The sequence below is a fragment of the Malaclemys terrapin genome, chromosome 11 (assembly GCF_027887155.1).
Source record: "Malaclemys terrapin pileata isolate rMalTer1 chromosome 11, rMalTer1.hap1, whole genome shotgun sequence".
Lineage (NCBI taxonomy): Eukaryota > Metazoa > Chordata > Testudines > Emydidae > Malaclemys > Malaclemys terrapin.
Window position 1 is genome coordinate 59,937,514 of NC_071515.1, and position 13,183 is coordinate 59,950,696.

General features: G+C 39.0%; 1 protein-coding gene across 1 annotated transcript in view; it reads left to right on the forward strand.

Annotated features, from left to right (window-relative positions):
* LOC128845094 (von Willebrand factor D and EGF domain-containing protein-like) overlaps positions 1-13,183 on the forward strand; it is a 245,872-nt gene that overhangs the window by 81,912 nt on the left and 150,777 nt on the right. Inside the window, exons 6-8 of the mRNA XM_054043326.1 lie at positions 3,789-3,878; positions 7,035-7,170; positions 11,719-11,936. Coding sequence (XP_053899301.1) covers positions 3,789-3,878; positions 7,035-7,170; positions 11,719-11,936 — 444 coding nt within the window. The remainder of the gene's footprint in view (positions 1-3,788; positions 3,879-7,034; positions 7,171-11,718; positions 11,937-13,183) is intronic.

Here is a 13,183-nt window from a genome sequence, read left to right on the forward strand (position 1 = left end):
TATTTACAATCTGTCTTGGAATCCTTAGACAGATCCACCCCTTGCTTTCCTTTTCAGCCTCCTAGTGAGCAATCCTGACAGCTTTAATTGTCTCTCTCTTCTTGGCGGGGATTCTCAAAGTGGTGTTTTCAAATGGAAGTCACCATGTGAATATTCTTGGCTAAAACTGTTGAAGCAAAAAGTACAAAACAGCTCAGCAAGTTTTACCATAGTCTGTGTAAATATTACATCTGCAATGCAGCTGCATTGGATACGCACACTGAGATGTGTAATGGAATCATTTTTTCACTTGGGGGGAGGGGCAAGAGGGAACAGATATTTTCTGACTTATTTTTTTTTTTCTGCTGCTACTGATTTGTCGGCCCTTGATTTTTGAGAAGACTGCCTCCATCAGCACTGGTGATGGGAACAGCATGAGGAACAGTAACAATTACCCTCTGCTATGCAAGAAAAACATCTTTCTTAAAGCTTCATAGATTGAATGTGGGCCATTAGAGATAATGTCTTGAGGGATAATAAATCCCTAGTGATAACAAGGAACTAAATTGTACAACACACTTCTTTTACTATTGTGCTTTAGAGAGAAACTGTGTAAATACACGGAAGTTGAGGAACTGTGACTTTAGAGTAGCAAGTGATTACTTACTTCTGTTGTTGGAAAGGGGCAAACCTGAGGTAAGATGAAAAGGATTCTATCTATTCAAAATAAGGAAGAATACTGGTTCCCCTCACCAACCTGAGGTGGTATGGTAGATGGTCTGTCAGTAAGAAAATCTGAAATAAAAACAAAGGTGCTGGAGTGCACACAGAAATGACCTTGAGAAAAAGTGTCTGAGAAGGAACTGGGAATAATCCACTTGGATTTAGAGGGAAGAGCAAATGAAATACTTAATTCTTCAGGTTCAAGGATCTAGGTGAGATCCATACAGCACTTGAAATATTTCTAGTATTCTGAATGGGCACAAATAAGTTAGGTGGGAGTTGTCTTACCAACTCTGAGAGGCCAATTAAGTACGAGAAAAAATTTTTTGAAGTGATAATCAAGCTAGTCCAGTACAGACAGTTTGATAAGAAGTGTGAGAATACTTACAAGGGGAGATAGAGTCAATGTTTGTAATGGCTCAGCCATTCCCAGTCCTTATTCAATCCTGAGTTGATTGTATCTAGTTTGCATATCAATTCCAGCTCAGCAGTCTCTCGTTGGAAAACTCCAATGAGAGACTGCTGAGCTGGAATTGATATGCAAACTAGATACAATCAACTCAGGATTGAATAAGGACTGGGAATGGCTTGAGCCATTACAAACATTGAATCTATCTCCCCTTGTAAGTATTCTCACACTTCTTATCAAACTGTCTGTACTGGGCTAGCTTGATTATCACTTCAAAAAATTTTTTTCTCTTACTTAATTGGCCTCTCAGAGTTGGTAAGACAACTCCCACCTGTTCATGCTGTCTGTATGTGTGTATATATATCTCCTCAATATATGTTCCACTCTATATGCATCCGAAGAAGTGGGCAGTAGCCCACAAAAGCTTATGCTCTAATAAATTTGTTAGTCCCTAAGGTGCCACAAGTACTCCTGTTCCTTTTGCGGATACAGACTAACACGGCTGCTACTCTGATACAGGTAGGGGAGGAGGGAGCCATGACATATGTGGAGTTGAAGAGGGAAGGAGAGTAGTGCCTTATACAAACCTGGAAAGTGATTTGGGTTTACATGGCTATGAGTTTTTGAGAGTATTCTTATTTGTTCTGAACCAGTTTGCACATCCCTAGTCAAAAGGGGCCAGATTTAAAAAAAAAAAAACTCATCTCCTATTTAGGCTCCTATGTAAGAACTGATTTTCCAAAAGTGCTCAGAACTCAGTAGCTACCAATGTGACACTTCTGGATGAACTAACACAACCAAAGTGCTGAATTCTTCTGATAATCAAACCAAAGAAGCTTACTCATAATACCAAATAAGCTAGATGAGCCTAGCTCCCCTGCTGGGTTACTGTTGAAAGTCTGGAATTGATTTAGAGAGTCACAATCTGTTATTGCAGTGATGAGGAGTAACCAGAAATTAATAACTACAGCCTAGTATTCTGTTGTAGTTTGTTTTAAGGGATATTTGTATTGTGTAATCTTGTGCTCAAAGGAATGGGGTTTGCAGTTTTGGTTTTCTGAAACAAGAAACCATTTATTTAAAAAAATAGGATAGTAGAGAGTGTGTGGCCTCAGCAGAGAAAAAGGTTGCCTGACTGTCCTAGGAATAAAACATTGATACATTGTGCTTTTTAAAAGATAAACCTTGTTGACATGTCTTTATCATTTAGATAACACTTTTATAATACATCAGGCAAAATGGAGTACGCAGCTTCTCATGATCAGGACTTAGGGTGACCAGACAGCAAATGTGAAAAATCGGGACGGGGATGGGGGGGTAATAGGCACCTATATAAGACAAAGCCCCAAATATCAGGACTGTCCCTATAAAATCAGGACATCTGGTCACCCTATCAGGACTTGAGATAACACATAAAGAGGGTGTCATAGTTCCTGAGGTAACTGTACCTCTGACCCCCTCCTGGACTCTGTAAGGGAACCCCACTTAAGTCTCAGGCCTCTAGCCATTACCTTTCTTGGGGCAGGATCCCGCAACCCTCTCCCTCCAGACTGGGGAATTAGTCTGCAGACTCCTGCAGATTGCCTCACAAGGTCTAACTAGTTCAGCACGTACACTCCTGTTGTCTCAAGGGCAATGACAGGGTTCACCAGTAACCAGCCAGCTTCCATATAGCAAAATACTAACCAGAACAAAATCATCACAGAAAAAACATGTAATAAAAACAATAAAGAGCTTGTACACATGTCTAGTTTAGCAGATAGTTACCCATCTTCCACACAGAGACCTGGGTAGGTTTTAAAGTTCTTCAGATCATTTCTGCAGGGCCTGTCTCTCTTGATCGCAGTCTCGTGTCATTTCTGTATTGAAGGTGAGTGATCCCTCTCCCACATATACGATCTCAAGTCCTTTGCATTCTTAGGCATCTTGAAATGGTCAACCTGGGATATGGTATTTCCCTAAGGGGTAAAGTGTCAAAAGGACTTGTGTCCTGCCTGATTTTTTTTCAGGATTGGGGATTTGCATTAATTACACCCCACTGACTTTAGTTCCTGCAGGAAACATCTTTTAGCTCACCCATTGATCCAGGAATACAAGCCACAGCATGCCCATAAAGATCTATATCACATTTATATTATAGATAAAATAGTCTTTGAATATTCCATGTTTCCAAAGCCTCTGTCACAAAGGGCTTTAATGATGCTGAGGCTATTTCTGAGGGTGGATGATTGTGAGGCCAGTCCAACTTAAAATATAGCCTCAAAAATAAAAGGAGGCTGTGAGAGCCAATGGATAGGGCAGTGGTCTGCAAACTAGGTTCTATTCTTGGCCCCTATCACTGGACTACACTGACCTTCTACAAGTTGTTTCAGCTCCTGAATCAGCCTCCCTCTAATAGGATGATAATACTCGCCTTTATAACATGCTTGGAGATCTGAAAGTGCTACACAAGCGTTAAGTGCTATTAATCACTGAGACTGGAACCCTAAACTCCTTTTTTTTAATAAATGGATCAAAAATATCTTAACTCCTCAGGGTTTACAAATATGATCAAACAACAACCCCTAAAAAAGTCAGTTCTAGAGGTAAAAACAGCCACCACCAAGATAACTAGTGAAGATGCATAACTATGTTTCCCTTCTGCTTTATTTCAAGTAAAGCTATTTATTTATTACAGATCTTTTGTACTGTCACTGCTTTTATGAGGGACTCTCCTGATCAGCAGTCATTGCCTGAAGAGAGCGATGGATTCTATGCGGGGATTAAGGTAATGCAGATGTCCTTGATTTACTGCACTTATCCAGCATGTCACTGAAGAATATTTGAATATTAACCAACATACTCTGGAACACAATACACAAGAAAATAGGACTTGATCATAATTAATGTAGCTTCTACATGCCCAGTGAGAAAATGTCTTAATAAATTACATGCCATTCTATAAGCCTTTCTAAAGCATTCACAGTAGTGTCTAGGTGCTGACACTGTCAGAACATAAAAAGTATGCAAAAGTGCTTCATGCACCTTCTAGCACATGTCCAGATACATTCCAGTGACTATGTACAAGGTTAGGAGTGCCAGACCTATGTGCAGTGGATCTAATCTACCTGGATTTCAGAAAAGCATTTGATATAGTTCTACATGGAAATATTTAGTTAGATTGGAGTAGATGGTGATTAATATGAGAGTTAAAAGGTGGGTAAGGAACTGGCTAAAGGGGAGACTACAATGGGTCATGCTGAAAGGTGAACTATCAGGCTGCAGGGAAGTTACTAGTGGAGTTCCTCAGGGATTGGTCTTGAGACCAATCTTTATTAGCATTTTCTTTAATGACCCTGGCACAAAAAAGTGGCAATGCACTAATAAAATTTGCAGGTGACACTAAATTGAGAAGTATTGCCAATACAAAGAAGGATTGTAACATAATACAGGAAGATTTGGCTGATCTTGAAAACTGGAGTAATGGAAATGGGACAACATTTAATAGTGTGAAGTGCAGGGTCATGCACTTTGGGACTAAACAACAAGAATTTTTGCTATAAACTGGAGACTTATCAGTTGGAAGAGACAGAAGAGAAAGACTTGGGGGTATTGGTTGATCACAGGATGACTATGAGCCACCAGTGTGACGTGGTCACTGGTGAATTCTCACCTAGAATACTGCGTGCAATCCTGGTCTCCCATGTTTAAGAAAGATGAATTCAAACTGGAACAGGTGCAGAGACGGGCTACTAGAATGATCGGAAGAATGGAGAAACTACTTTATGAGAGGAGACTTAAGGAGGTTGGCTTGTTTAGCCTCACAAAATGAAGGTTGAGAGGAGAAATGATTGCTCTCTATAAATACATAAGAAGGATAAACGTCAGGGAGGGAAAGGAGTTATTTACATTAAGGGACAATGTTGGCACAAAACCAAATGAATATACATTGGCCACCAACAAGTTTAAGCTTGAAATTAGATGAAGGTTTCTAACCATCAGAGGACTAAAGTTCTGGAACAGCCTTCCAAGAGGAGTAGTGGTGGCAAAAAAACTCACCTGTTTCAAGACTGAACTTGATAAGTTTATGGAGGGGTTGGTATGATTAGGTAGCCTACAATGGCATATGGTCCATCTGCAATGGCTGTTAGCAAATGTCTCCAATGGCTGGTGATGGGACACTAGATGGGGAGGACTCTGAGTTACTACAGAGAATTCTTTCCCAAGTGTCTGGCTACTGGGGCTTGCCAACATACTCATGATCTAACAGATCACCAAATTTGGGGCTGGGAAGAAGTTTTCCCCTAGATCAGATTAACAGAGACCCTGCGTTTTTCTTTGTTTGTTTTTGTTTGTTTGTTTGTTTTTGCCTTCTTCTACAGCATGGGGCATGACTCACTTGCTGGTTTGAAATAGAGTAAATGATGGATTCTCTGTAACTTGAAGTCTTTAAGTCAAGATTTGATGACTTGAGTAACTCAGCCAGAGGTTATGGGTCTCTTACAGGTGTGGATGGGTGAGTGTCTGTGGCCTGTAATGTGCAGGAGCTCAGACTAGATGATTATAGTGGTCTCTTTTGGCCTTAAAGTCTTTGAATTTAAGTCAGAATGTCACTGCATTCAGACTTAAGGATGAGGAGAGAAAAATTAAGTTCTAACAAACACCTGGATAAGGTCAAGGGAAGAGACTGAAAAATAATGCTTATGGGTAGACTGCCTTATTTAGATTATTTAATTTTGTAAGGTTATTAGATACCACTTTGATGGCTGCAGTATAGAATGATAGAGAATGGATTTGGTAGTTATTTCCAACCAAAATATTGTTTTCAAATCAATTTTGAATGATCTTTGGTCCAGTGGCCATGTCTTGTAGTACTGCTTTAGTATTCACATTATTCTCTAGGATTTACCTATACTAATTAGAGAATACTGCAAGTACCCTGGTAATGGTTTTTAGTTATCAAAGGCAAAATAGGAGCATTTTTATGAGCAACCACTGTATAAAGATCCCAGATCTGCCCCTAGATAAATGTGCACAGTTCCCCCTGTAGTCAATAGGAGCTGATCTAGTGTAACCAAAAGCAGAATTCGACCCACAAGTTATCACAAAACACACTTGGATCCTTAGTAGTGAAAAGCATTGTCCTGTATAAATGAAATACATAATTATGCAGAGCCAGATTGTCTCTTGGGGTACACACCCATGCAGGGGCATTAAAGGGAGATAGCCCCAGCTCACACATATGCACTACCCAGACATTGGGTTCAGATGGGCAAGGGTAAGAGTGCTCTGTACTAGCCACCAGAGCAGATGGACAAGGAGGGAGTGGGGAGTTGCTGGAGTCTTGGCTTTGCTCTGGAATGCACAAGACAGTAGAGCTATGCTGGCATAGAAGGGGAACTAATCTGCTTCATGTATGAGCCACTAACAGATTCTTTTCCCCTGGTGCAAGAACAGGGAACAAGGAGGGAACTGCACTGAACTGCCCTGCTCCTGGGGCAGTGCACCAGTGTGCCCCCTCATATGCAGGGCTTGTGGTACTGTCACACTCTAGCCCATGATCAGTGAAAATATACCTCTCAGTGCACAGTAACTAGTTCTTTTTTTAAAGTGATACTGAAAAAAAAAATTCATGCTATCCTATTGTTTTCAGGACTTTTTATATTTTTAAGATTCTTTTCAGACCAGGAAATAAGAAACTGTTACAGACTACTGATGACAACTGCAAATAGTTTCTTAATTCCTGAACATACTGTAAAAGCTTAAAAAGCAATTTTACCTTTTGAAATTAGAGACAATGATTATGTTATCAGAAATTATGATAATGAATTTGTAAATTTATTTGGTTAAAAAGAAAAAATCATTTTTTATGTTTCAGAAATATCAATTTTGCCTTATTTTTCTATCATCATTATCTAAGATTGATCATGTATTTTACTTCCAGTTTACACCAGAGTCATTACAAATTTCAGAGGATGACAAAGAACATGTTTTGACCATTCTAAGTACTGTACCTATTATCTGCCAAGATCAAGGTGACATCTGTAAAATTACTTTACAGCTGAAAACTGAAGATTCTGGTAAGAGTTTTGTACATTGTAGTTAATTCATTGTGACTATGCATTTTTTGCAACTTATATGGTACAATGAATTTAAAGGGAAATTACAACATTTAGATAATGTTGAAAGGTTGAAAAAACTAAATAGCATGTTAGCTTCTAAAACAAAGTAGATGAGAAAATCACTCATGGTTTGTTGCCGGTACATTAAGCAATTTCAATAATAGCTACATCATAGTTCATTGTGATTTATTAGAGAAATAATGATAAATAAAAGGATTTTTTAAAACATTTAGGTTTATAAAATAGCATTACAAGGTTCTGCATCCTGAATGGTTCTTAACCTGAGTGACACTCAGAACAATCTCGTCACTTATTGATGGTCACTCAGAACATCATCCTCAGATAATTCAAGAGCTGGATCAATAATAAATAAATAAATCACTGAACAGATTTTGCATCTTTTTCTGGATAAATTGTGATTTTATTTAAGCTAGAAACATATGGTTAGGTCCCGTCAGTATCCCAAAGAGCCTACCCTATAAAGCCTCAGTTCTACACACTTGAGGAGTCCAATTGACTTCAGTGGGACCATTCATCTATGTAACATTATACATATTTTTAAGTCTTTGCACCATCAGGATCTCAAAGACGTTTGGACGGAGAAGAAAATCATGAAACAGATATTGTTTTGTATCCCATATAACCTAATTTTCCCAGTATCGGTACATACCCTAAGAAGGGTGTGGAAGTTAGGAATTTAGTAGTCTTTCCCTTTTAAAAATATCAAGAATTAGTTCTACATTACATTCCTTTTCTAGAAAATGAAAATATAAAGGTTTTTTTTTTGTTGGTTTGTTTTCTGGTTTTCATTTGTTTGGGGGGTTTTGGTGGACTGGAACATGATAGTGACAAGGTGGGTGAGGTAATATCTTTTGTTGGACCAATTTCTGTTGGTGAAAGAGGCAATCTTTCAAGCTCCACAGAGCTTGTCTCTCTCATATCCTGGGACCAACATGGCAAAAACAACACTGCATTAATTTTTGTGACATACTATTGATCACTTTCTAAGTTGTTTGCTTGGGAATGTTAGCACATTTTATCTAAAGAAACATTTTGCCATTTTAATTAGCAAATATTTTTTCCAAGGTCAGAGTGATGTAATTCTGCTCACATCCAGAAATTATGGATTTTCATTTCCCATTTTCATCATCTAACAACCAAAAACTTTTTCTATCAAGGGACTAATTCTGCTGTCCTCCAATGTATGCTGTTCCCTTGAAGTCAATGGGTGTTGCTTTTAGAGACAGGATCACAATCAGGCCCACCAGAGCATTTGTCCACCTGTTAAATGTAGCATCTCATCTTAAAAACTCAAGGCAAAACAACATACAAGCTCTGGGATTTTTGCTATGTGCTGGTTTTACCACTGGTGAGAATTTTTTAAACAACCCCTGCTCCACGGGTAAAATCCTGGACCCATTGAAATCAATGGCAAAGTTCCTCTAGACTTAAATAAGGCCAGGATTTCTCCCCAGATCTTTGCCTTCCCCATTTAATCACTTGCTGACATATACATTATATAGAACTTCTCCTAAAACAAAACAAAAAAAATCAATAATCCTCTGCTGAGGTTCAATCTACCACCCCACTCTTTCTTCTCATCCTTTTTTAATCTCCCTGATGTTCAGAAACATTCACTTCAATGAGCTGAAATCCCTCTCCTTTTCCTCCCAATCCTCAGCACAAGCACAGACAACAAAGGGGATAAAAAGGCATTCAAAATGAGAACATAACTCAGTGATCTAAGCTGAACTGTACCTTGTGGTTTCAGCAGCTGTGTTGGCTTCCATACATGGAGTGGTTTGAATTTGCTCATGACTTAGTGGTGCACTGTTCCGCATATTCCTCTTGGCTGCCAGGCTGTGTCAGCCTACCAAGTGAGCATTCTTTAAACTCACAGGGCCAGATTAGTAAAGGTATTTAGGTGCATAAAAATGCAGATAGGCACCTAGTGGAATTTTCAAAAGCACCAGAGGAAGTTAGGCACCTTTGAAAATCTGGCTGATGGCAAATTTATGGGCAGTGAGCTAACAAGACTGCAGACGCTATTCTGCCAAAGTTAGCATCTAATACAAACTTGCTTGGCAGGGGCCCACTCCCTTTTCACTGCATGTTTTATCAGTCTCTTAATATTCTAAGGGAGACTGACCGAGAAAGTTTCCAGAAGTAGATTTATTTTCAATGTGTTAATGAACTTGACAAGTTGGTGCTGAGAGGTACAGAGATGGAGATACAACTGTACCAATTAACTAGCCTTGGAAAGAAGCTGTTACAGAAGTGGCAAGTTTCTGTCCCTTATAATCATCTCATTTATGCAATTTAAGCTAATAACCAACTATTGCCCTTGATTGGTCCACTCTGAGGCTGTTTGTCTGTGTGTCATTGGGCCACATATGTTCAACTGAGATGCTAAATGTCTATAAACATCTTCTGCTTTATGTATGCATATGTACTTTGCAAGGATGTTTATTCAGTGCTTTAGTTGCATTTGTTTTTTGTTTGAAAGAAAGCTACGGCCTTTTAAATACTATAAGATTTAAATTGGCCACAGTCCTACACATTGGAAATAAAGGCTATTTTAGTTTTTATTCATTTATGCTAAAAGAAATTAAATAACAAACTCCATGTCGAGTTGAGTCCATTTAACACCACTGTTGTGTTAATTATGTAGGTAATAAGCATTGAGAAAGCCAATTAAAAGCATAGAAATATCTCTCTAGGTTTAGATAATATAATGAATCCGAGGATACAACAGAGCTGTTGTTGTGTCGCTTGTTTTATGTGTATCTCTGTTATTTTAACAAGATTATTTTGTTTGATTTTAAACTTCTGTTCTGGGTAGTGAGCAAACCTCACATGACTACAATGGCAATAACTGTCCTTTATGGAAAGCTTCTGTTTAACTGACTAAAAAAACCTTGAAAATGATCCAGAACTTTGCTATACAATTGTAAGCCAGCCCTTAAGCATTTGATATCAGAGATACTTCTCTATTAAATGCCATAGTTCAATTTGTATAGAATCTGTGGGTTTAATCTCAGTTACATTGTATAGGACTTTTCAATAAGGCATGAAATACTGATTATTTGGAAATACGTTTGCGTATTTTTACACCAGCTGAATATAAATTAAGAAACAAATCCATGAATTATGAATAATTGCTTTGATTTTACCAAATTAATCCAATTCCCAGCATTTCTTGTCATACTGTAGGTGTTGGCTCAGACTGTGGAAACTGTGTGAAATCCTGGCCCCACTGAAGTCAATGGCAAACCTTCTGTTGACTTCAATAGGGCCACAATTTTCCCTGGTGTATTCAAAGAAACCATTGGGCTTTTGAATGGATCACTTTGGGCTACATATTTCAAATCCAGAGTAGGTGGCTGTTATTACAATCCAGTGGCTATTCAGTATCCTCTGTGAAAAAAGTGGTGATCTCAGAGTAAGGCTGCCACCTATTCAGGCTTTCCCAGGATTGTCCTTTTTTTGTGGTAGCTGTCCCTGGAAACCTGTAAAGTTGCTCAGTACATATTGCCAGCTGTTCAGTTTAATGGCTCTCGGGAACATCTTGGATGTCCCAGATTTTTGTCCCTCAGAGGCAGCAACCCTGTCTCAAACCAGTTCTTAGTGGATAAGTGTCCATATGAAAAAAAAACCCACAATAGATGGCACTAACAGGACCCCAGATTTGTGACTTTAAAATTGAGGCTAAGAACTGAAAAGGCATGAAGGCAGCTACCCTCTCACCCCTAGAGGAGATCATTTTAAGTAAGAGCTGAAGCACAGTGGCAGAGCTGCATGACTAATCTTACAATGTCATTGCCTCACCTGCTCTGTGAGCAGCCAGATTCAGTTCCCAGGTCTCCAGCACTTTTCTGTCTATGTAGGTGCTTGGCTAGCTCCCGTTACCTAAGTATCAGAGCAGCTCTTAATCTTTGAAAGTATTTATCCTCAGAATCTGACTATAAGTAGGGAAGTGCTATTATCTCCAATTTATAGATGGAGAACTGAGGCACTTGTCCACGGTCCCACAGAAAGTCTGTGGCAGAGCAGGAAGTTGAACCTAGGTCTCTCAAGTCTTAAGCTAGGACCCTAACCACTGCACCATCCTTTGTCTCAGGCATAAACTGATAATAATTTTGTAAGTACCTTGGAAAGTGCATCTTCCTGAAACAGTCTTATTCCTAGTCATGAGAATTATTTATCTTCATCCCATGGACTCTTCCCCATATAGATAAGAGTGTCACTTGAGAAGATATTGGCAGCTGTGACTATCAAGGCATGCAACTGGGTCTTCATAAAAACATCTATCGCAAGAAGAAATGCAGTGACTATTTGCATAGCGATATCAGATCAAGTTAATCATAACAACAGTTTTCACACAAAACCCATGTGGTTTCAATTAATGTGTGTATCTGAAAGTAGAACATTTATGTCTGACAGTAAAGATGGTGGGGACAACCATGTAATATCTTTTCTCAGGCCCAATGTTCCTGTACATTTTAGATAACTTATTACTGGGGCCCTCAAACATAGTCCTTTCGACATGCCAAGTGGATCTCCTGCATATGCCCTGTACAGAAGGCAGTTGTGCAAGAGCCTCACTCACTGTGACAGCTGTGACAGACTTTGCCCAGGATGGAGACCGCATCAGCTATATCAGAGCTGAGCCAGTCACAAGGAGTGAACTACTCTGGAGAGCGTATGCACCAAAGGATGTAAAGGTTGGTTACTCAAATAACTTGGAAAACATGGCAAACTTCAGTGGGAGTTTTGCTATGAAGGGACGGGGGGCTGGGGGGGGGGGGGAGAAGGCAATAAGTCTTAGCTGTATAAACTTCCTCATTGTGAGCACATTAACTCAGCACAGTGACTTAATATGCCAAAGAAATTAATCTTTGGAGTGTTTTGCTTTAACCGGTTTGTTTTGATTATCAGCCAGCACATCAGTAGGGCCAACAGTTGGATTCTACACACAATCACGTTTGTATGTGTGTGTGTTTTGGGAGGAGAGAGGGCCAGTTTGGAACTATCAATTCTTTAGGAGGAAAAGAAAACACTCAGGGGAAGAAATTCCAAAAGAGCACATAACCCACATTTAGATTGTGGTTCATAGAGCGAAGCAAAGGCAAAGCTTCCCTGCAAGAACACTTCTGTTGGTTATGATTTCCTACTGCCACAATGAACAACAAAATAAATAAAGGGTTGGAGAGTGGCCTGGTAATTTGAGAAGGAGACTGAGAGTCAGGACTTCGGTGTTCTATTTTCAGCTCTGCCAGTAATTATGAGGCCTCTAATGAGGCACTTAACCTCTCTGTATCTCTGTTTATCCATGTACAAAATGGGCATTATTAATATAATGAGAATTAATTAATGAGCCAAATCCTGCTTCCTTTAGTTACATTTGCTTCAGGAGGCCTGTTCAAGTGAGTGAGGCACACACAATTTGGTCCACTGTTTGTGGCCTGTTGAGTCTCAGATGAGAGCTCTGATAGAAGTCCACAGTGATATTATGATGTGATAGACTAAAAGTGTCACACAGTGTCAGAACATACATAGCACTCAACTGGAGTTCACAAAGAGGTGGCAAATCCAACGTAGCATATTTTTACCAATAGAAGACATACTGATTAATGAACTTGGTCCTGATTTATGTGCATCATTTACCTCAAGACCCAAAGAGTGACACTGATTCTGTTCTCACTTACCATGGCTATACAATGGTATCACCTTAATGATTTCAATGGAGTTTTGCCTGATTTACACTGGAGGAAGTGAGATCAAAATTAGATCCAGAGTACTGTATTTGTATCTTTAAAAAGTATAATTACAAAGGTGTGTACATTTCTTTTCTTCCTCGATATAGTCTTTATATTAAATATTTTAAATATTGTCCTTATGATGATAAAGGCACCTTTAATCTAGTTCAACACAAATACAATGCAGTTAGCTCAATGCAATCAAACATATA